Below are 24,387 nucleotides of genomic sequence, written 5' to 3'. Positions count from 1 at the left end.
GAAGTGAACGTTGGAATCTGACTTAAATATAAACACACACACACACACACACACAAAGTCTCAGCCTAAAAGTGTGATTCCAAAATAGGCAGAGTAATCTCATGTGCAAGAGCACATGTATCTCATGTATAAGAGCACAGCACTGTTGCTTTGGAGACAGGCTTTCTAGGAAGCACCTAGACAACATTTTGAGAGGCCGTGTGGTAGAGAAGGAAAAATCCTCCAGCTGAATTCTTCACTGTATGAACAATCATGGCCATTTGTAAGCGGGATGCTCTGACACTTAGGTCTCAGTCAAACGTCACACTCTCCATCCTGGAACACTTTCCGCCAGCTAACGCCCAGGGGCTGACTCACCGACTACTGCCCAGCATCTGAGAGTTCCCTGCCGTCTGCAGTTTGCTGCCTGTTGCAGAAATCTCTGTGAAGATTTCCTGGGTTTTACTGTCATTTCCTATTACCTTACAAAGAGCTTGGTCAGTTTGAAATAAGTTCTATCGTAGTCTTTATATAAATTATCCCAGTTCTTACCGACTCTGAAATAAATGTTGACTTTCGTTGAAACTCTTCCTTCTTGAAATAGGTAAACTCAAAACCAAGTGAACCGCCCTTATTCTTCTCCGACTTTGAAGAGTTTTCGTCCGGGAAAACTGAATCAACTCCTTCGACTTTCATAGGCACTTCAGTGATTTTAAACTTTAGAGCCAAATTTACTTTAGCATCCACAGTCCTCTCTCGTAAGAAGTGTCTGAATATATAAGCCTGTTCTTCGTAATTCTCAGTTATGAAATTTTTATCAGCCTTCGTCTAAAAGTGTATGATAATAATAAAGGAGCTGTTAAAAACAAATAGGAATCAGACAGCTATTTGACAAACAGTAGAGCGAGGGAGCGACTTCTCTAGTGAAGGGTGTTGGGGTTGGATTTCTGTGGTTCGAATACAGACAAAAATCAAGGCATATTCTTCTAACATCTAATGGCACAGAGTAAATGGGCTGGGACATAAAACAATCGCATTTAATTGTCTCCTGAACACCTTATAGAAACCTCAGCAAGGAAAAGTAACAACGCCTAAACTTCCATATCCAACATCTGGGGTTTTAATATAATCTGGGGTCCGAACGGCTTTAGCAGGCCGACCCCCCAAGTCTCACTGTCTGCAGCACATACAGCTTCTCTCCTAGGTTCAGGCCCTATCCATCCGACATCTGCAGCTTTCCCTAGCCAGTGTCCTATAGTTCCAACACTTCAAACATCCTGGGGTCTCTATTGAAAACAAGGCTTCTCCTTTATAACTTTATCCACAGCCTACGAGGGCTTCTTTGCAGGGACTCCAACCCTGCCACACAGTGGCTAGCCTCAGCTGCTCCTTATGACTCCCCTAAATCTTGCATGTTTCATGTTTCAAAATCAGCATAATAGAAATGATGTTTACCACACTGCCAAGTATGGGGCCAGCCTCTTACAATCTAGTCCGGCTCCTCTTGGACCATAGTTGTGTTCCCTTCTGAGTACTGACCCTGTGGAAATACTTCTGTTGTTCCAGGGGAAGCATGGGGCCCTCTCCACAAAGGCAGCACCAACCTGAGTACCAGGGTCCCTTGAAGGGTCCTCCGTGAAAAGAATTAATTTGTTAGCTTTCTATTCCATTTTACTCAGAGTCTCAAGTCACAGGTAGAATAAAGCCATATATTTTTTTTTGGTTGAAATACCAGTGGTTCTGGGATGAAATGGATAGTTACAGCCGGAGTGCTCTTGGTCATCCATGGTTTATCTCCTAAGTCTTAGGTGTTCGCAGAGACCCAGGTTTAAACAGTACAATGCACCCACAAAACCTGACTCAGGGCTAACAAAGCGTTGATTTCAGCAACAAAGAGAGAGCCAAGGAGCAGCAGGTTGAAAGGGACCTGTGCTGTAAGTATAATCCATTTTCACCTTCACGTCCATGGGCCTCAGATGTTCTCGCACTCCCTCTGAGTTATAAAAGAGGTCGCAGCACATTGCCAGTCTATGACGTAATATCATTAATGAAGTTCCTAGCTTTGGCTAAGTTTTTCACTAATTGTGCTTTAAAAATAAGTAGTAACAAGGGTTTATTGAGTATTTGCTATGTGCTAATAACCCTTGGAGAGATTTCCAAATTTATATCCCTGTATAGCAGTGAGATGTGCAATATCATTTCTGTGTTGTTATTGTTTTTTGTTTTTTTTTTAATTTTTTTCAAGACAGGGTTTCTCTGTGTAACAGCGCTGACTATCCTGGAACTAGCTCTGGTAAACCAGGTTGGCCTCGAACTCACAGAGATCTGCCTGCCTCTGCCTCCCAAGTGCTGGGATTAAAGGTGTGCACCACCACCGCCTGGTTATTTCTGTTTTCTACATGAGGACACTGAGTCATATGAGAAATACTTAACTAAAGATCTCATAGCTTCAGGCTGATGTAGGGTTCCCACCCATGAAGGATGGGTTTTAAACCGCAGCACATTTGAGATAAGATGCATCAAGTGAGGGGAGAGGGATAAGAACAAGATGTCATAACTTGACAGGTCAGCATAACTTTTTCAAAGAGCAAATGACAATAATTTATTGCCAATGAGTAACCCAAACAAGGTTTCAAAACCACCTCATATGGGTTGGCAAGATGGATCAGTGGGTAATGGTGCTTGCTGCCAAGGCTAATGACTTGTGTTCCATCCCTGAGACCCACATGGTGGAAACAGACAACTGACCCCTGGAAGTTGTCCTCTGAATTCCATATGAAATCCACAGTACGTGAATATACCACCACTCACAATAAATAAATGCAATGCAACAAAAATTCATTCATTAAGCATCAGTCTGTGAGTACCCCCTCCGCATGTGCAGCTGATAATGGACAATAAGAAAGTATACTTAACTCAGGTTTTGTACTTATACAGAACATGTGACAGATGATCTATTTTCCTGAGCATTTGAAATGGAGGAAGAGCTGTGTGCATTAAAATAGAGATTTCCACTCCCAAGAATTCATGCTTATTCATTATGCTAAGACAAGCTTGACAACTTCTTTTCCAAGCCCGAAACAGGTTTGTCCAAGGTCACCACCAGCAGACATAGTGCCAAGGAGATATGGGGACTTAGCAAGGACTCAACTCAAGCACCTCTATTCCCTGATTGGTACCAAATGAGAACTCAAGTCTACCTTCATGCCTGCTTTTTTATAAGCTCCATGGAAAAACTCATTTGGAGGCACTAATCCCACCCAAACTAATAAACAGTGATTTATAGATTTCATTTATTCCACATTGTGTGAACATAGATTAGTTTTGCAACAGAAAGCTTAATGTGTTTGATTATGGCTTAGTGTTCCAAATATCCCAGGGGTGTAAGTAATGCACAGGGCAGAAACTACGCCTTTCTCCCAAAGTGTAAAACATACTGAAATGTTGAGCCTTATGTCTTTCTAGAGGTGGGGCAAGTGGAACCCGTGTGTTTACTCTCCTGATGTAGGCTGATGTTTAATCCTGGGTAGCCATGTGACCCTTACCATTCTGCATCATACAAGTTTCACCTTTACACAGGCACTGCAGGGCTGGTCACAGAGGTTACAGGAATTGTTGCTTAATCACCATGGTCAAAATACGTGGCCCAAACACAAGAGGGGAAAGGCTTATTTTGTCTCATCATGTCTGAGATTGCGATGAGTATATCATGGATACAACAGGCACATGACAGTGGGAAGTGCACGGTAACAGGATCTGGCTCTAACAGTGGAAGCATCAGCTGGAAGCCTGTTCCTCATGAGAAGGCAGAGGCAGAGACATTCAGACTGGAACCAGGGTTGGGGTAGATTTTCAAAGATCTCCCCTAGTGAGCACTTCCTCCAGTCAGGCTGCACGTCATAAAGGCTATCTAATTTCTCCAAAAAGTAGCATCATCTGGGCATGAAGTATCCAAACACATGAGCCCATGGAGGACGTCTCATGTATTTCATGCTCAGGACCTACCACAGTGGCAAAGACTTCATAAAGTGAAGATGGGAGAATTGAAAACAAAAGAAGACAACATGCCAGTCAACTTTCACCCATCATTAATGGCTAAAGGTGCTATGTTTTCTATATTCCACATAGGAAAGGACTTAAATTTTTTACTGTCAGGGATAGTGACTCATGCATTTAATCACAATGCCTTAGAGGCAGACACAAGTAGATCTCTGTGAGTTTGAGGTCAGGCTGGTCTACATAGTGTGTGCTATTCTGGACAAGTCTATATAGTAAGAGTCCAACTCAAAAAATCTTTTACATTGTGTGTGTGTATATAGTAGGCACTGTGTGCCATGGTGCTTGTGTAGAAGTCAGATAATGACTTGGGGGAATCTGTTTCCTTTTTCCACTATGTGGGCCCTGAGTATCAGCCTCAGATATCCAGGCATGGTGGCAAGTGTTTTTACCAGCTGAGCCATCTTACAAGCTCAGAAAAGTAATTTTGGATAGACTGTTGACTTGTACTCACAAAATTTTGTGCTTAAATGAGGCAAACATGACACTATGGAGAAGGACCATGACCTTCAAATGTACCTCAGAATTGTGGGAAATTGGTGACTTTGTTTTAGTTCTACAGTTGCAAGAAATATGACAATGTGATCATCTGTGAACGAAATGCCCATCTGGTCCAGATAGGAATCCTTAACATCTATAGGCAAACAGAATAGTTTCATGCTGAAAATGGGTAGGGATTTATCTATGATGTTGTTGGTTTTCAAACAATACCAGTTACACTTTTTTAAAAGTCTGTGTATCTTTTAGTTTGGTGGGAGTAACATCAGCAAAAAGAACTTTCCAGAAACGTAATGAAGAGGGCACAATGGGACTTCTTCACTAAAAGGACTAGTTCAAGGAACAGTTGACGTGGAAGCAGTTTGATAATTTTGATCACACATAGAATCTGTTCTAATTTTGTTTTTAGTCATTTCAGTACTTTGGGTGAATCTTACAGATTGTAGATATTTTACCAAATCTTTATTATTCGGTGTGTATAGACAGGCTGGATGAAAGGCTACTGTGTACCTCTGAAGAGGTCTAAGATACACTCTCCTTTAAGTGAACCCCTTGCTCACTTTAAATTCTTACCATATTGAAATGTTCACCAAACCTACTATTAAATATTTCAAGGCACTTTTTACCAACCAAAACAAAACAGTATGTTTTCTTTATGGTGACTTACTTCATAGGCCAGAAATGCTACGTTCCATGGTTTGCGATAGTATGTCAAAGTGTTTCCATCCCGTACCCGGTCACAGAGTCCATTGTAGAACTCATTGTCAAAAGGTGTGTTCAGGGGATCCATCCCTAAGATATTGATCCTGAGAAGAAGCAGAATGGGGTCATACAGGGTAAATATCTTTGTTAATGCAAGGCAGCCTTCTGTAGCGGGGAGAGCGGGACAGCTTCGAGCCATGCTGTTGTCAACCAACGTTCGTGCCGTTTAATCAGGAGCAGGGGTCGGGCCGTTCACTTTGGTGCAGTGTCTTGGCGGAACACATGCCTTGGAGGGGCTTGTAAACTCTTTGGCACCTAGGGCACTGTTCGAGCACAGGAAAGAAAGGCAGTAAAGCAGGCCGCATGGGACTCTCTGGCTCCTGGAGTCTTAGCTCTAAGGCTGCACCTCTTACCTCACATTCCTGAGTGAACTAAATGCCAAACGCTGTAGCACCAACTATTTAAATTATTTGAGAGCAGACCATCCCAGGGGGGCAGTATAATATATACATGTAATCTTTCATCTGTGGATCAACACTGGGGCTCTTTCTCTTTCTCCCAATTCTCTTTCAACTTAAACCTTCCTCCAGCTGTCTCGCTGCTTGTCAAGAATCCCACCCCTCCCCCAGGATTATATTATTCCTGTTAGACTTTCCAAAAAGAACATTCGAAAAAATATTCGGCATCTGAGTAAGATATTCTCAAAAGTTCTATACACCACCCACTCAGAAAAAATATTTTTATTTGGCAAGCTTTAATTCACAGACAGAAATATCCTTTATCTGTTTTTAACTTTAAACAAAATTTTAACAAACTTTTAACAAAAGTTAAGTCTGATTTCTAGGCTTAAAGGCAGTATCGGCACGAGCAACTGTTAGCTCTTTGTCAAATTCACCTTTGCCAGTTTGAGGAGCACAGGCCTTGCTCTGTGGGCAGGACGTACAATAGATGGCGCTGAGCCCGGGATGCCAGATGGAAATTTCTTCCACATACCTATAACTCCCCAAACAAAACTTTATCCATTGTTCTAGATCACATACCTAACTCCAATTAGCGGGATTATAAATGTGTATATTGCTTTGAAGAGCAGTTTGTCAGAGTGTAGAGGACTTACCATGAGCCCATTGCTGATTAAAAAAAAGAAGACAAAACAAAAGAATAAAACCAAGAATATTGCCAACGGGTGGGTTAAAACAGCTTCAAAATTATGGCACGTTTTAACTTAATACAAAGCTACCAAGAAAGCAACATTGGGGCTCTGTAATGAAAGAACATTTGGGGAACTTATTTGTAGAGATTGAGCTACAGATGAAATTAATTCCCTGCCTAATCTACCCAAAAGACCTTTCCCTGCAAATGCTAAGGCTCTGATATTCCAATACAGAGCTGAAAATAAGAGTGATGGGCTCAAATAAATCCCAGGAACAAATGCCCAGACATTGTAGCTGCTTAACTTTCTTTAACATTTTATGACTTGTTTGTGTTCTGTTGTCTCACCCATCCCTGCATCTACAGTCCTCCCCAGGGCATCCTGTGAGGCTCTATGCTCAGCCACATCACAAGTTGTTTTGGCCAGTGGCGTGTTGTGGAAGGAAGCCTCTGGACATGAAGAAGCCTCATGTGTTTCTCCTCGCTTTCCTTGATTTGTGCAGTCCCCTTGAGAAGGACTTCTGATGGCGGCGGCTGCTCCTCCTTAGCTTAGCTCTGCTGCTCCTGCAGCACCAGCATTTTACCAAACCACCGTGGAAAGCAGTGCCACCCTAGCTAGCCATTACAGCTCAAAAGCAGAAGCGTCTGTCAAGCCCAGTCTTGCGAGGAATCGCTTCTTGTCCTCATTTCATTGAAAGTTGGATGCAATTCATCCACCTTGAAGTCATGCAGCAGTGGAAAGAACAGATAATGTCTTTGTTTCTGAACAGAAGTTCAGCTGCATGTTAAGGGACAGGGAGCCTTGTCTTGCTATGCACTTTCGTTAAACAGACTCCTTCAGTGAACAATGGAACTCACCTTCCTTTCTAATGAGCAACCTCTGGATGACTAATTACCACATCTATGTGCTTATAATAAACAGAAGGCAATATGAAGGCAGTTAATACACAATTGGCTCCTAGGAAGTTTCCTTGGAAGCTGGGAGGATCGGAATATAATTATCTATTTAAAAATTAGTTTGGAAAGAATATACTGTGTCAAACAAGTAGTATAAATAAATGTGGTATGAGGCCCGTGTTGCACAAGGACGAGATCACCATAGGGAGATCATAAAAGGAGCTGAAGAATAGAAGGTTTGGTTTGGGCTTTGGTTAGTGTATGAACTGGGACGGTGCTGGAAGCACAGGAGGAATGGCAAGATCCCACCTGTGGCACACTTCGGGGGTATTGGTCTTACTTGTGTACCTTCTAAAGGCATTTGACTATGCCTTTGTAAACACTTTAGTGAGGCATCAAATATTTTTCATCTTAAGCCTAAATAGTCGCACAAGGTATAACTTCCCATCAGGCTATGAATACTTACTAAAAACATAATTATTGTTTTATATGGAAAAATAAATCTAATATAGATCAATGGCATAGTGAAGGGGCATATGGTTCTCCCACAGAATTTTGACTTAATATAAGATCCAATATAATTTATATTGAATAATCTTATTGATCACTTTTTCATGCTTTGCTGTATCAAAATATATTAATTGAATGTTTTAAGTATTATATGTTTCTTGACCATAAAGTTTAAGTATTGAAGCTCATTGTAAGTGGTATATACAAGCATGACAAAAAAATTTTTTTAAGTCTTTACCAAGCCAAGTAAAATTATATTGGAAAGCTATCCCAGTAAAATGGATTGGGCTTCCTTTCAAATAGATAAATTTCTATATCTGTGGATAAATGGGATAAATGCTGCTTTGTGCTCCTAAGATACAGGGCTCAGCACCAGTATTGCTTCACTTTCACTTCCCATTTTATTGATATAAATGAGGAAAAATTCACTCACATGAATAAGTAGGTAAGAGTAGAAGGTATTTTGTTATAGCTGTAATGATCTGTGTTGCCCTTTAAGAGACAAGCCATGCCCACTCCCTCACCTGTCCACTGAGGCAGGCAGATATTCCTTCCTCCTTGCAGCCTGAGTCTCTTCCTTTTCCATCTCCCTCTTGAAGAGGTAGCTTCTGTCTCTCCCTTCTCTCTCTCTCTCTCTCTTTCTCTCTCTCTCTCTTCTTCTTCTTCTTCTTCTTCTTCTTCTTCTTCTTCTTCTTCTTCTTCTTCTTCTTCTTCTTCTCCTTCTCCCCCTTCCCTTCCATAACCCACTAAATAAATATACAACCTCACTCTGTATGGTGTACCTATCCATGTCTCTGTCTCTTGCCCACCACATGGCTCCCTGCCTGGGGCCAATCACCTTTGGAGACTTGCAGTATGGTCTCGTGGCATGCCCATCCATCTGTTTCTCCTCATGGAACTCGCTGCCCCTCATGACCCACTGCAGCCACTTGGGAAACTGCACTGTCCTGGCCTGGGACTGGTTGCTCTCGGGACCTCCTGCCCACTGCCTGCTGCCACATGGCCACTACTACTGCTCTGGGACCTGCCGCGTTTCTGCTGCTGCAGCCACTGGGGATCCGCAGCATTTTACCTAATTCCTTACAATAGTAACGCCATTCAATTCTTTGGTCTTACATGCCAAAAAGATTGCATACATAAAAGCCTTTTGTAAAAATTATTTTACAGTCCATTTCCTGATTATTGGTTAAAATTTTTAAAAAGGGGAGACCATTTTATTCCAAAGGCGTTAGAGTCTAGTTGAGCCCTAAGACCTGGAATTAGATCTTGAGTTTTCTACCATGTAGTATTAGTGAGGTGGATGAGAGGGCTTTGGCTTTTGGAAGGCAGTTGATAGGTGTGACAAAAGCTGCTAGAGTTTTGGTGGCATGCATCACAGCTGGTAGGCTGCCTCACATGCACGAAGTCCTAGGCTCAGTCCCCAGCACCACACACCTTGATGTGGTGGCACAAACCTGCAGTCCTCAGTTACATAGTAAGTTCCTGTCTTGAAATTCAAGAAAGGAAGAAGCAGCTGTGTCGTCATACTTATCAATTTCATGAAAAACAAGTACATACGGAGGTTGAGTCTTGTTGTTAGATCAGTCCCATAAGTTTAATAGTTGAGGAAACTGTTACCTTGCAGCTTACTTGCCACTCTCCTGGAAGGTTCCTGGATGCCCTTTGCTATGCATATAGCCTAGTTCGAAGGATATTGTTTTACAGAACAGCCCATTGACCAGCTGGCTGGACCCATCTGGAAAGTGATGGAAGCCAATGAAGTCTAAAGCACCACTAAGGGAAAAATGTTTCAAAAACCTTTGACTTGACTCCACTCCTACAGAGACAGCCAGTCTGCTCTAAAAGGAGCCAACAGTTTTCTGCCAAGGAACATGAAAAGTGCTCATGAACAGAAAAGTCGTCACCTGGGAAATGTTAAGAAAAACGTGTTCTTTGGCAGTGTTTAGGGATGGCTGCCTCCACAGCTGCCCCAGGAGCACAGGCAGCTCTCATTCACCAGGTGAGCTGACAGGAACGCTCCCCTCACAGAGGTGGAGCTCCGCTTAGATCACAAAGAAGTCATTCCTTACAGATTGTACATCATTTACAGCTGGCTTGGATTTGCGCTTTTTCAATGAATGCAAGATGGGCTGGAGGCCTTCCCTGAACATTTGTGGAGGATCTCAGATGCCTACAGGACAGAAGTCTGAAACATTTGTAGTACAATGGAATTCTGCCAGAGTAGCAACTTAGATGAGAGAGTCCTTCAAGTGGATAAAGACGAATTCATGAAGTCAAGTTCCCGTGGCTTGCCCACGTAGAGTCTGGGTAAAAAGTAGTAGACGGGATCTGTTGTGGTTTCCCCTACTGAACTGTGGAGAAGTAGCTCCCAATCATGCTGTTCCGACTGGCTTCTTCGTCCCTGTTGTGGTCTCCTTGAGAAATGCACCCCATAAGCTCAGGTATTTGAACACTTGACCTCTATTTGGTGGTGCTACTTGGGCAGGTTTAGGGGGTGTGGCCTTGCTGGAGGAAATACGTCACTGTGGTCAGACTTGGAGGGTATATAGCTTTGTACTACTTCCAGTTCCTTCCCTCTGTTTCTCTCAGCTTCCTGCTTCTCCCACCATGCCTGCCTGCTGCTGTGTCCTCCGGCCACAACAGGCTCTTCTGTGTGTGAAACTGTAAACCCAAATAAGACTCTTCCTCTTGCCAGTTACCTTGGTCTTGGTATTTTGTCATCGCAACAGAAACGTGACTGATACAATCCCCATGACCTTTATTTCACATGTAGTTCCAAGCTCTGTAGTGAGAATAATGAAGGTTTTTTTTTTATAAGTATCCAAATGTCCTAGAATTGAGGTTTATAATCATATGACAAAACATCTTAAAGCTTCTAGATAGTAATGATTGATTTGCTAATCACAGTATTCTAATATGTATAAACATATATATTATATAATATGCAATATACACTTGCATTGTATTATATAATATTTAATATATTTATATGTAGAGAGAGAACCTGGCTATGCAGTCAAAGCTGCTCTTGAATGATCTTCCTCCCTTAGCCTCCCAAGTGTTAGAATTATAGACATTATAATAAATAGCTGCTTAAGGCATTTCATTTTTCATCACATTTATTTATTTAGCATGTGTGTTTGTGTGTGTGCATGTGTGCGTGTGTGTGTGTGTGTGTGTGTGTGTGTGTATGTGGGATGCAGGTGTTATGGAGCAAGTGTGGAAGTCAGAGAACCACCTAGAGAAGCTGAGTCCCGGGGGTCAAACATAGACTGTCAGACTCAGTGGCAAGTGCCTTTACCCTCTGAGTCATCTCATTGACCCACGGACTATCATTTTGCAAGTTTAGTTTTGTTTCCAGACAAGACATTGACTTTGGGTCTTTAAAGCGGTATGGAGAAGGGCTTGGGTGGGTGTGGTGAAAAGGAGAAGGGTGAAGTGGTGTGGTGGAGAAAATATGGTTTTATGTGACACAGAGAAACTTGGGTTTAGTTCCCTGAAACACTCACCAAAAAGCTTAAATTATTTTACTTAGTTCTTATTTACAAAATGAATATGGTAGCATCCCTGACAAAGTCACGGGGTCATTATGACAATCTGTACAAATGGAATGTACAAAGAAATTCTGAAAAATTCAAAGGTATTATGCAAAGGACAGTAGTAGCTTTTATTAAGACTAAATTTGTTAAGGGTCTTTGCTCCTAATAATAGGGAATTCAATAAAACCTGACGATGGACTGATTCTGTCAGGACCCACCTATTTTCCATGTCTGCAGCTAATATTTCCCATAGCTGGGCCCCGTGCTCAGCCTTGATGGCTCAGCCTCCTGCTCATGCTCCCCAACACAACTCCTGACTGTAATAAAGCGTGAGGTCCTGAGACTTCTTTGCCAATTCTCTAGGATGCCTCCTTAGGAAACTTGCCGGCAAATGCTATGTTAATTTTTTTCTTTTCCCTGAACAAAGGGAACCAATAGATTATGAATGATTGGTTTTTTTTTTCAGTTAAGTAGGCCAACATTTCTGTATTCCTTTCCCGTAAGACAAACTATAAATCTGCACTGAGTGAGAATAAATAACATATGTGATTCCTGTTTCAAGTTCTTTCATTGAGATTAGAGATAAAACTTCTTTCCCCTGAGGAAAGATGCAGAAGAGGTTTAGGATAATTTGAATCCATAGCAATCTGGTTAGAAGGGTTTTGGACAACCCTATACTGTTAACTACCATTTACTGAGATTCTTGGCCTAAAACAGTCGGTTTGAATCACAAACACAGCTTTTAAGCTAAGGGCCAAAGGCACTGTGGGTAATATTTGAAAGCCATTTGAGTAAGATTTTATGAAGTGAATAAATGTTGTGTGAAACATTTATCTCATGCATGACTCTTGGTATCCTAGAATTTTGTACTTATGTTCACTAAATGGATGCTTCCTCTGACCTCAGAGAAAAGGCATCTTTACTTCCAGCCAAATCCAATATGGAGGAATTAGTCCTCAGGGTAGGGCCTTCTGACTCAGTACCACTGACAAAGCAGGCTGTGGGTAGCAGGATGCTCAATGTCAGCACTGCCCACCTCTAATGGTGTCCGTAGCACCCGCCAGTGCTGTCCTCTGCAGTACTGACAATTCAAATGCTCTTCCGATATTCCTAAATGTCTCCCGTAGGGGAGTCACCAAATCCAAGAAATTTTGTCACTCTAGTTCCTCTGTCAGCTTTGTTCTTCCCATCTCTGCCATCTTTTTTCTTCCCTCCATCTTCATTCCAATTCTGGATTTCTGTTCCCGAGTTTCATCCTAGGGACCTATCTTATGGGATATAACCAGTGTTTCAGAAGGTACCTAGGAATGGGGCCTTTATTTGTTAAATAATTCACCTGTTTATCTACCCACCAAACATTTATTGAGCATCTATTTTGAGTCAAGAATGAAACCATATGGATAAAGAAACCCATCCCATGATAGATGGTGAATAGAACCATTTACTCCTGTCAGTGCACAGCAAGAAGTGAGAACAACGGCATCTCTATTAGGGACAAAATGGTCCAGCTCAAGACAGTTATGCAAACTAACCAGTAAATGTCCCTGGACTGCCTTGCAACTGGAATGGGATCGATCGAGACCTCAGATCTGTCATCTTCTCCCAATGCCTGGAACACAGATGTCTGCAGAATCCTCTCCTCTCTCTATAGTCCCAAGTTCTACACTCCTAGACTTCCTTTAGCACTCACAGCCCAGGGCCCCCACATTTTGTGTGGAAAATGTGTCATCTGTCAACTCTCTACAAAGAGACCCTAAACCCTGTTACCCTCTGGCATCATCACCTAGTTTTTGATACCATTTCTTCCAGCCCAACTCCAGAATGCTTGACCCTCCTGTATTTATAATGAATTTATAATTCGTTATCAGTTCAAGAAACATCACAATGTAGGGTAACCATGTTGGGAATTCAGACGTTTTAGTGCATTGCCATACCTGATATGGATCATTTAATTCTAAATGTGGTCATGTCAGTCTTTCTGTGGTCTTCCTGACATTTGTGCATGAGATGCTCAGTCTCCTACTGACTGAGAGTGAAACTCATTCAACAGACTCCTACTGAGGCCGGGTGATATCCCTACGTACTAGCTAAATACTCTGGGGTCCTCAAATGAATACAGACCAAAGTTTGCATCAACGGTGCCATTTGTATAAGCCCTTCTGTATATTCTTCGTTGTGAAAGAGTTAGAGGCCATTTCCAGTCATTTCTCACCTGGACAGGTGCAAGTGAGAAACATGAAATACAAACCCATAGCCTGCTGTTCGTCCCAGTTCAGATTCTTCTACCACTCGGTCGCGGCAAGGGGGGCGTGGGTCTCTGTCACAGTCGTCCTCATCTGAAAAATCTCCACAGTCGTTGTCACCGTTACACAGAAGTCGCCTCTTTATGCACCTGCCTGTAGTCAAAATCAGGATTATTACATCGTGTGTGTAATGCTAAAAGTTTTCATTTGCTGAAGTCACTACGGGCACTTTGACATTGGAAATGAATGATGGACACAGTTGAATTCTTTCTATAGACTGCCTAGCTAACCTTTAATGGGAGCCATTAGACTTGGAAATGTCTATTTATGAAAATGTGTTTATTTTTCTTTGCTCACTAGTGCACCCAGAAGCCCACAGAGAGCGACTGGACTCTCAGGTCACCTGTTCCACACTGGAAGTCGTTCCCACAGTTGATCTGTTCCTCCGGACACTCCTCAGTGGGTTCACAGGGTAGCCGATCACCCAAAGCATCAACACAGCTCTTCCCATTAAACTGTCCAAAGGCTTCAATGCTTCTTGAACGAAACTGCAAGCAAACAATCAAACAAAAGAACAGCTAAAAATATTATATTTCCTAATGCGAAAGTGGATTGTGATTTAAGGTGGTCGTTCTCAACCCTTCCAATGCTGCAGTCCATTGATACAGTTCTTCCTCTTGTGGTGACCCCCCCAATTATAAAATTACTTCCGTTGCTACCTCCTAACTAGTAATTTTGCTACTCTTCGGAATCATAATGCAAATATCTGTCTTTTCTGATGGTCTTAGCCAACACCTGTGAAAGAGTCATTCAGCCCCCAAAGGGGTCAAGACCCACAGGTTGGGCAGTGCTGGAATAAAACAACATCTTCATCACTGTAGGCCCCACACCCCCTGGGTCCATGATTTTAAGAAAGAAGTGAAAGAAACCATCATTGATATCACTTAACAAGAGTACTTGGCCTCGTATTTCAGCGACTATTGGTTGAGGCAGCGGAAGTTACTCCCACAACAAAGAAGTGAAAGAAACCATCATTGATATCACTTAACAAGAGTACTTGGCCTTCTAGGTTATGGAGTCTCTTACACACACGAAATATCACAAATACTTACCCAGTCTGCTGTTCACCATGTAGGTCTCCTGGTCGGATCAGCCACGTTCCTTTCATTGAGTACCTCTTCCTGGGGTGGGATTTGTTTCTGGGGGTCCCTGCCTCCTATCCATTTCTCTGAAGATGTCAGCTTTCATTTGAAGAACTTGGATGGATGGATGCAAACACTTACCTTTTGTTTGAGGCAAGGATCACACGGTGACCAATCACTCCAGGGGCTCATTCTGCAGTCTATGGGTGACAGAGAGTCTTCTCTGTGTGTCGACTCTTCCCTATAACGAAGATGAAAAGGTATTAATTTAAAATGCCATTCTGTACACTTCTTTCCAAGATGCCTTCCAAAACCAAAGCCATATATTTACTACTTTTCCCCTTCTAAGTCACAGTGTTTATTCAACACACACACATGTTCACATACATGTATCAAACATGTGTGCGTATGTATATGTGTACATATACATGTTTTGCATGTGTCTGTGTGTATGTGCACATGTGTGTGCATGTAGTTATGGCAAGAGCTCTTCAGATGCCTTCCTCCTTTAGTTTTTGAGATAGGTTCTCTCTCTGGATCTGGAGCTCATCGGTGTAGCTGGGTTGGGTAACCTGCCAACTCTAACAGTCTATTTGTCTCCATCCCTCCTCCACCCGCTTGACTGACAGACGCATCCCACCATGACTGGCTGTAAGTAGTGGCCTGCAGATCTGTACTCAGATCTTCATGCGCATGTCTCCTTTACCAGCTCACTCATCTCCCCAGGACACTCCGGATTCCTTACTGTGTCTCCCCTGACACTTGAGCACATGGCGTTTCGTACTTTTAATTCATTCTCTTGTCCAGTTCTAACTTATCAACAGTAACAGTAATGATGGTAACAAGGACAATCGTCAAGGTCTCCTAACAGATGCTCGACCCTGACTCGCCTTTTTCCAAGTATGTAATGGACTTGTTGGAGCTGCAAATCTTGTTTCACTTTCTTTGTGAATCTCACTTATCCCACTGTGAGGCTGGCAAAACCTGGAGTTGCCTGGCTCTCGTGCAAAGTTAAGCCAGCCAGTCCTGCCATTCCTATAGCAAACACTTCATAAATCAGCCTCTGTCCCCAGAATTTCATGCTTAATGTTTGAAAATAGATGCTTTCCTGCTTTATAGTCTATTTCAAGACTTATTCATGCTCTTTTTGAGTTTCAGCATCATGTGTTTTAGCATTTACAGCTTCCCCTTCCATCCCCAGTCACAGTGACCTTAGTTCTCGGCCACTCTAGTTTGGAACTGTTCTGCCATTTGGTTTACTATTGGGTCTCTTCTTATCACATCCTTGCCTTGGATACTTAACTCATTAAATAATAAGTAAGAGACAAAGTAAAACAAGGAAGAAGCTATCCAACAAGAGGATCCTACAGATGTTTTACCTCTGCTTTCCTACTTTGGCATCTGTCCTTCTATCAAAACTCTCACAACCTAGAAGAGGCCCAGGTAGGGTCAGTCCCTTCACAAGAATGTTCTAGAGCTCAGTTCCAATTTGAAGTTTATCAGATGAGTGTCTCTTCCACTTTAAACTCCTTTTCATAATTATCTTCCTCCAATTATAATACAGAATATTATATTAAATAAGCCAATGAATGACTAGGTAAGCCTCCCTCTCCACACTCCAGCTGTTTTTTGCCAGCCCTCTCATCTCTCTCCTGCCCTTCATGACATCACATTTTTAAAAACATTGCAATGAATGCCATTATGTCTCTCCCTTTCCCACTTAGTCTCATCTCCTTCAGCCATCTGTGCTCCTTGAGCCTTTTCAAATTCCTCCAGGCTTTTCATTTCTTGCCTGCAAACTTCCTGAAAAAGTACCCCGCTCTCTGATCTAGCCCCTTACCTCCCAACCAGTTTCTAACTCTCTTGCCCCTTGCGCAGTGCCCTTGCTCAGCAATGACTGTCACGTGGTTCTATCACTTTCTCTCAGTGGTTCTCTTTTCGGCTTCCTCTCACCATCTACCACAATTGACCGCTCGTGTTTGGCATTTCCCTTTGTCCTCTGTTTAATTCCTTGACAGTTTCATAGCTGTCCATGAAGCTCCATTCTCCTCTCTCATCCCCACTCTCTACAGCTGATCCTCCTTCTGTGCTATCAGCTCTTCTCTCATGTGGGACCCACTCAGTTTCATGACAGTTGCTTTCACAAGTGTGGGTGGGAGTTGTTTTCTGGAACACTGGCTACACAGCACTTAGCGACTGGCTGTGGATATTGTACATCCATCACGGGGTATATCCAGTCTTGTTTGGGCAGGTAATCATAACCGCAGTGAGTTCCTGTTATGGCTAAAGGATTTATTTTTGTTGTATATCCCCCTCCCATCCTCTGACTTTTATATTCTTTCCTCTTTTTTCTGTAATTTCCACAATCACCTGAAGGAGATGGTATAGACATCCCTTTTATGAGCAAGTATTCCACCATCTCTTTTATTAGGCTGAACAACACTAGACTTCTTTTTTTTCTCATATCTTTTCCCTGCTATTTTTAACGACTCTACTCTCTGTAGGATTCTCCTCTTCTGTATAGTCCTTCAAGTGTTATTTATTCATTGAGGTGCTGTCATTAGAGTCTCTTCCCCTCCCCTCCCTTCCTCTCCTCTTTCCTCTCCTCTTTCCTTTCCCTTCCCTCTCCTCCCCTCCCTGCCTCTTCCTTCTCCTTCTCCTGTCCCTCCCTTCCCCTTTCCTTCCTTCCCCTCCTCTTCCCTCTCCCTTCCTTCTCCCCTCCCTTCTCTTCCTTCTCCCTCCCCTGTTCCTCCTCCCCTCCCCTCTACTTACCCTTCCTCCCTTCTCCCTCTTCCCTCTCTGCCCCCTGCCCCTCCCCTCCTATCTTCTCTTACTTTCCCTCTTTTCCTATACTTTCTCCAGATCCATGGTTTCCACGTGTGTGCTAATGATACCCAGACAGAGATAAATGTGCTGTCCAGACATCTCTCTTGAAGTTTAAACGTTCACATCCAATTATCAACTCTACATCTGTACTTGGACATCCTCGTGGCCCATTGACCTCAATGTTTCCCCAAAGGAATTTATTATTTTCCTTTTCTTTCAGGGCTGCTCTTTCATTTCTGTATTATCCTAGCCAGAGACTTGGTGGTACTTGTCTCATTCTCTATTCCCCCTCCTCGTTTCTAACATCTAATCGAGCACTGAAACCTGTTGTTGGCAGTCTTGTAAATGATTTTCCAATCCATCCTTACTTCCTAATATCTTCCAGATGTTCTTCTGGTTTGCGCTATTATAACATCTCTTCTAGCTGACTCTGGTCATTTCTTTCTCACTTAGTTTACATATGGCATCCAGAGGGATCTTTTACAAAAGCAAAATTAATGTGAGCCTACCCTTTCTGAAAACTCTCCAATAGTTAGAGAGACTACTTGTGTGACAAGGCTCAAATCTTTCAATACAGTGTAGAGAATGACTCCCAGGGATGTTTAAAATTCTTGAACTCTATGAATATTATTTACACAGCAAAAGAGACTTTGCAGACATGATGCATGGGAGGTTATCCTATGCTTTTCAATGGGCTCATTCCAATTGTTCATTGAGAATAAAGAAAAAGAAGTAGGAGAAACCCAAGATCTGAAGGAGTTTTCATCCATACTGCCAGCTCTAAACATGAAAGAGTGAGGCAATTATTAACACTAAAGTCTTTTGGAAAAAAATCATATGGAAACCTACTACTGCAGAAGCTTCCTAAAATATATACACTTATTGAAGGAATGCAAGTGGAGTTACCCTATAATAGGGAGACAAGGCCTCAACTAAATATCATATACCACCAAATAAAAGTAGTTAGTACTAAAAATGGGTTATATATTTTGAGTTGTTCTTGGCCAATGGGGTCTCCTAGAACCCCTAAAAATTCTAGGTTGTAGCCAATGCTCTTGGTGACTCTCCACGACTTGGCAGTAAGACCCTGTTGCTGAAAACCCTACAGACTTGTCTAGTACAACATGGAGAAGTCTAGCTGATACCCAGCCAGAAGCTTCGTCTTTAGTGGCTAGCATCCATTAGCCCTGGAAGGTGCTAAACACAGAACAGGAAGAGAAAAGTGACCACCACACTCACCTAGACATCATGAGCCGCAATGATGACAAGAGTACTCAGGTATATATATATACCTGATGGATTCCAACAAGCGGTGGCAGAGACACTCTGTGTTCTATACTGGTTAGATATCACAACCTTGAGATACTAAAGATGGTAAATTGTGGGTGTGGATAGACGGTTCAGTGGCTATGAGCAGTTGTTGCTTTTCCAGATGACCCTAGATCAATTGCCAGCACCCGCATGATGGCTTACAACCATCTGTAATTCCAGTTCCCGGGGATAAGATGCCCACTTTGGGTCTCGGAGGTCACCAGGCATGTAGGTAGGACACGGACACACATGTAGTCAAAATAACCATATGTAAAATAAAAACAAATTAAAAATAAATAAAAAACTAGAAATATACGGAGGTCAGAGAACGACTTTCCAGGTCCTTTGTTTTCTTCTACCATGTGGGTTAAGGTGAACCAGCTCAAGTCATCAGGTTTGGGGTCAAGTGCCTTTACCTTCTTCGTCAGGGTGGGCTTTCTATTACTGCTTTCTAGAATCTTTCCTCATAAGCCTTTTATTTTGACTTTGACTAATAGGAGTGATATTATGATTTACAGATGGGAGATAAAATTGGAAGACTGCATTCCTCAGTCCAGGTCAAACTGTTATTAACGTAGCGCCAACAATTGCAGTGCTTGGTTCAGTGCGGCTTGCTCCTGTCTTTTTGTTTTCCTCCCCTCCTCAATACAAATCATCTTTGAAATAAGCTGAGCAGCCATAGCTTGATCAATAATTTCTGGATGGAATAACCTCAAGATTTTTAGACATTTTGAGACATAATGAGTTAGTAAGAAAGAACACAATTTATTTTTATATAACCACCTAGATAAAGTTCATCAGCTGGACAACCTACTTTTTACCTGGATCTGCAGCAAGCTTACAAAATGAAACGATGCCAAATGGGGCAGAAATAACTGGAAAACTGTGCTAGTCCCTGGCTATTTTGTCTTCACTGTGTCAGGTGCCTGGCTCTCCCAGTACACAGCTAAAGCGGGACTCCAAGGAATTAGTGGGGGAGTCTAAAAAGTTACGCAAACGATGCTGTTGGATAAGCATGCTGCATAAATATTCAGACGGGAGATCAATGACCTCGAATAACTCTGCCTACCTCCCGCCCTCTGAGCCCAGCGCTGTCTTGCCAGCCCCTCTGACTCATTCAGCAGATAACCCTGTGTCGCTTGAGGACTGCGTGTGCACAGCAGGCACCGTCTGCCCATCATCCTGCTGAGTACGGAAGTGTTCGCCAAGGACTTTCTGTCTTCTTGGATAAACTGTGCTTATCAAGGGTAGCCTAGCAAGTGCTTGAATGTTCTCAGCTGGGAAGGCACTCACTCCCTAGATCAAAGCAATGAACATCAGCCCTGCAGGGGTTCTAGCTCTGGGTCAGAAAAGCTTGAAGGAAGGTTCCATCTTCCCGCCAGGCCAGGGAGAGAAGTTTCCAAAGAAGGGAAACCACTGTAGCTGCTCACACTCAAGGCAGTGTGCTTGGCAAATGCAGGAAGACATTCCAGGATGAGGAATCGTTAGCTGTGGGTAAAGTTTCGCTAATCAGGACTGTATGCTAAATTCACACAGTGTGCAAAGATAAAAGGACAATATAGCCGAATGCCCCAAGTTAACCCCTTAAGGCTCACCCCTGAGTTTACTAGGCTTAGTTTATGCATTCCCAATGACTCAGCATAAAACAGCCTTTACTTAAGACTTGCTAAACACCAGGGCCAACTCTAGTAGCAGCAGATACGAGACAGACATTTTTGTTGTCATACACTAGTGGGTGAGACACAAGGAACACGTTCACGCAAATGTAACCTGAAGTCTGTTGAGACGCCTGAGTTTGAAGAAAGCAGGGTCTGCCTTGGGTGCACAGCCTTGGAGCCATGGGGACTGGACTCTGAAAACAGTCTGGTCCCGAAGCTAAACTCTGAGCTGTTATTAACCTTGCGGGTGGGATGTAAAACTTTACATTCTACCCAGAGAAACACGTGAGACTGATATGATGGCTCCCTCTGGACCTGTTCTCCTGGGAATTCACCTTGAGGTGAGATTAGAAATCCCTAGCAGTTACTGTCAGCAAAGCTCCAAGAACCTTGTGACATCCCGGAAGGCTAGTGTAACTCCAATCCCTTTTCCTGAACAAGGCAGCTGCTCAAAGCAAAAAGAGCCACGAAATCATTATAAAAATATTCCCAATGCTTATTGAATTCTTTCCATAGGCCTAGGGGCAGAAGCTCCGAGTGCTTTACACACGTGATAGCTAATGTTCACATGAAAACTCTACCGGGTAGAGTCTGTCATCCTAAGTGTATGGACTGAACTATGCTCCCTCCAAAAGTCAAATGATATTTTGATAAGACCTGGTCAATGCCCGAGATTGAGAATTTACTTGTAAATAGGATCTAGATAGAGGTGATTGTATTAAAATGGAATCACAGAAGTAGGCCCTAACACCAATAAACCTGGTGTCCATATAAAAAGAGAAATCTGGAGTCTGGGGAGATGATTCAGCAAGGATTAAGACCCGAGTTTGATCTCCAGAATTTATGAGAAAGGCTTTGTTTGGATGGCATATGTGGAGGAAAGAGGGGGCAGATTTGGGGACTGAGCATATGTACAGTTCAGTGGCAGAGTGCTTTCTAGCAAGTATTAACCCCAGGATTCAACCCCAGTATGGCGGGAAGGTGGTCAGAGGAAATAAAACAGGAAAATCTATACAGAAGAAAGATGGCCATGTGGTGACAGAGACAGGATTAGAAAGTCAAAGTATGTCAAGGGTTGCAGGCTACCACCAGAAGCTAGGAAGACCCCAGAACGATGACAGAGGAGTGAGTCTTTGATTCTCAACATCTTGAACTCAGACCTCCAGCCTCCAGGCTGGGAGACAGAAGGCTTGTTTAAACCAATTAGTTTTTAGACTTTGCTATGGCAGCCATAGGAACTAACCCCAACCTGTGTCTTATAGACCAGGGAAACATCACAGAGACTATGAGTCAGCCATTCCAATCTACACAGCTAGTCTACAAAGGGGGCTTGATGTGAGCTGTAGGCATCTAGCTCCTTTCTGAAGAATACATATACTTAGAAATCACGAGAAATATGGCTGCCGATATTGAAGTAAATGATCTCATGTAGCTACTCAAGTCTCTGAACCCTCCATTTTGACCTCAACCTCCTCCCAAGGGCACAACACAGCGTCCTCTTTTATGGGGACATTCTGGCACAGACTGAAGGGCATGGTTGGATGAGGGCAGAGTGCTCAGCAGAACTGGGGAGTGCAATTGCCAGGATCTGGGGCCAGCTAGGAGTCCCTCTGGTCCTTCCCGGAACATCTGAGTGTGATCAGACCTGGAGTGTGGTTGTAAACTTCAAAGTCACTGTGGTCTTCCTATAGCCTTTCAATTTTGAGTTACAGTCCAGAAATGTCAGTTGTTTAATTAAAAAGAAAAAGAAAAAAGAAACCAAAAAAACAAGAGAGGGTCAGGTTAAGTACAAGAATGCCAAAGCGGCTGTCAGTGACTGTGTTTGCACACATTCCTTCTGAGCTAAGGTACCCCCCAAACGAAAATGTTTTCTGAGCAGAGTGATACCGCTTAGCTAACATCGGCAGAGAAAGTGGGTGGAATGGAGAGGAGATGACTCGGCACTCATCCCAGGGCTCATGAGGGTCTGAACATCTCCTTCTTGAGTGTTCTCCTGGAAGATGCAATTTTGAAAGCAACCCACATAGACAGAAGGCACTCAAAGATGCCGGAAGCGGGCTAGCAAAGTCATACTCGACCTAGGTTAAACCCAGGGGAATTGGGAACAGTGTCTCGGCGGCGGATGTAGGCATTGGGGGTGTTTCTGTTCTACCTTCAGAGAAAATCATGGCATGTTGGATCTCACAGGTCTGTGTCTTGTCCTGTGACATCTAGATGGGAGGAAGAGAGCCTCGTGTAGTCTTAATCCCCAGCAGTCCTAGGTGCAAGGATATTCAGGAAGCTTTTAATGTCCTATTCGCTCATTTCCTGGGTGTATGTGGTGTGGTGCCACACTCTGTTTGTGCTGCTGACACACAGTACACGGCATAGGTGATGTACAAAGGGAGGGGATTTTACTCGGCTCACAAACTGAGGGCCACGAACTACAAACAGCACGGTCAGGCATCTGGAGAGGAGTTTCGTGACTGTATCATACTGTGGTCACTAAGAACAGGAAGCGGGGAGCACATGTGTAGGTAAGGAAACAAGGGTTTGATAAAGGGCCTGGCCAGACAGATCTGTTAGGGGCCCTTCTGCTAGGCTTGGTCCATTCCTCAGAGATAGTCCATTCATGACTGTGGAATCCTGAGATCTATCTAGCTTGTCCTCCCTAAGGGTTCCACTGGCCCTTTCTCCTGCCACACAGGGGACTGAGCTTCCAGTAATGCAGTTTGAAGACACCCTCACACTATACTCAAACAATAATTTATGGGTTTTGTAATCCCAAGTAGTATTAGATAGAAAGAAACTAAGAGGCAGAGATGGAGCTGTAGTTGTTGGCTCTAGAACCACGGCAATTCTTGGGTAGAGCAAGTAGACCCGAACAGCCAGAACACAAAATATGGAATGTCACAGGAGACAAATGGTTAACCTTTGCTTAATGTGGGGGTCAAAGGGCCTTACAGCCAACAGTTAATGCATCCCAGGCTGGCCTCTAACTATCTTGTGACCCTCCTGCCTCTGCTTCCTTTAGCAAATCCTACCCGCGCAGGTCACCACAACTGACTTAGCCAACAGTTAAAAAGTATTAGGTTTTGAGATAAGCGACAGAAAGATTAACTTCTTTCATTGTAAACTTCTCAAACAGTAGACCCTGGTCAGCACTGATCTCCACAAACTGGCGACAGCCAGTTTTATTTCCTGATTCTAAATATTTAAACAGAATATCTCAGTCCTAACATTCGAACTCCTCCTTCTCTAGAACAAAGACCCGGAGGCATCAACATGCTTCCGTAGCAAACTGGCAGACACACAATGGCTTTCCTCACTTGCTCAGAAAGTTCAAATCCTGGGCATTTTATATATCACTATTTAACCTTTATTTTTTTTCCCCTCCTTTGCTGTTTAAGAACTGGACCCTGAGATAGCAGATTCCACAGTGGAATTCCAGAGATAAACAGTCAAGTCGCCGACTCACCTGAGCGTGTATTCCGGGGTCTGTGCGCTGATCTCCAAGGTGAAAATGGCAATCGCTAAGGTGATGGCCCTGCCTGGAGACATGCTGCTCCTCCTCGGCAGCTCTGGGGCCTTGTGAGGCATGTCTTTGCCCTCAGAGGACAGGGACCAATTCTTGCTGGTATAGCTCAGGGTTTTATTTGTATATGTCTGTTTGTGCTGCTTCGGTGAAAGTCCAATCAATGGAGAGTCTTTTATTGTAATTCCTGATTGCTATTTTTTCCCTTATTGACAGGTGTCATTGTGCAACACACCAAAAGAAAAAAATGTTGGAGAGCTTACAAACTAGGAGCAGCACTGTGCAAAAATAAAAGCAATCAAACAAACAAAATCCTAGCAGTTTTTTCCTTGGGAGACTCTGGAAGGAAAGATGAAGAGAGAG

General features: G+C 43.1%; 1 protein-coding gene across 1 annotated transcript in view; it reads right to left on the bottom strand.

Annotated features, from left to right (window-relative positions):
• C9 (complement C9) overlaps positions 1-24,137 on the bottom strand; it is a 39,251-nt gene extending 15,114 nt beyond the window's left edge. Inside the window, exons 1-6 of the mRNA XM_048428716.3 lie at positions 23,968-24,137; positions 14,857-14,956; positions 13,977-14,121; positions 13,579-13,726; positions 5,201-5,339; positions 532-807 (exon numbers count right to left, since the gene is read on the bottom strand). Of these exons, the coding sequence (XP_048284673.3) occupies positions 532-807; positions 5,201-5,339; positions 13,579-13,726; positions 13,977-14,121; positions 14,857-14,956; positions 23,968-24,089 (930 nt within the window). The 5' untranslated portion in view covers positions 24,090-24,137. The remainder of the gene's footprint in view (positions 1-531; positions 808-5,200; positions 5,340-13,578; positions 13,727-13,976; positions 14,122-14,856; positions 14,957-23,967) is intronic.
• Between the last annotated feature and the right edge of the window lie 250 nt (positions 24,138-24,387).

The sequence above is a fragment of the Myodes glareolus genome, chromosome 15, assembly GCF_982192425.1.
Source record: "Myodes glareolus chromosome 15, mMyoGla1.1, whole genome shotgun sequence".
Classification (NCBI taxonomy): Eukaryota; Metazoa; Chordata; class Mammalia; order Rodentia; family Cricetidae; genus Myodes; species Myodes glareolus.
The sequence above is the reverse complement of the archived record's forward strand: the minus strand, read 5'-3'. Positions and strand labels throughout refer to the sequence as shown.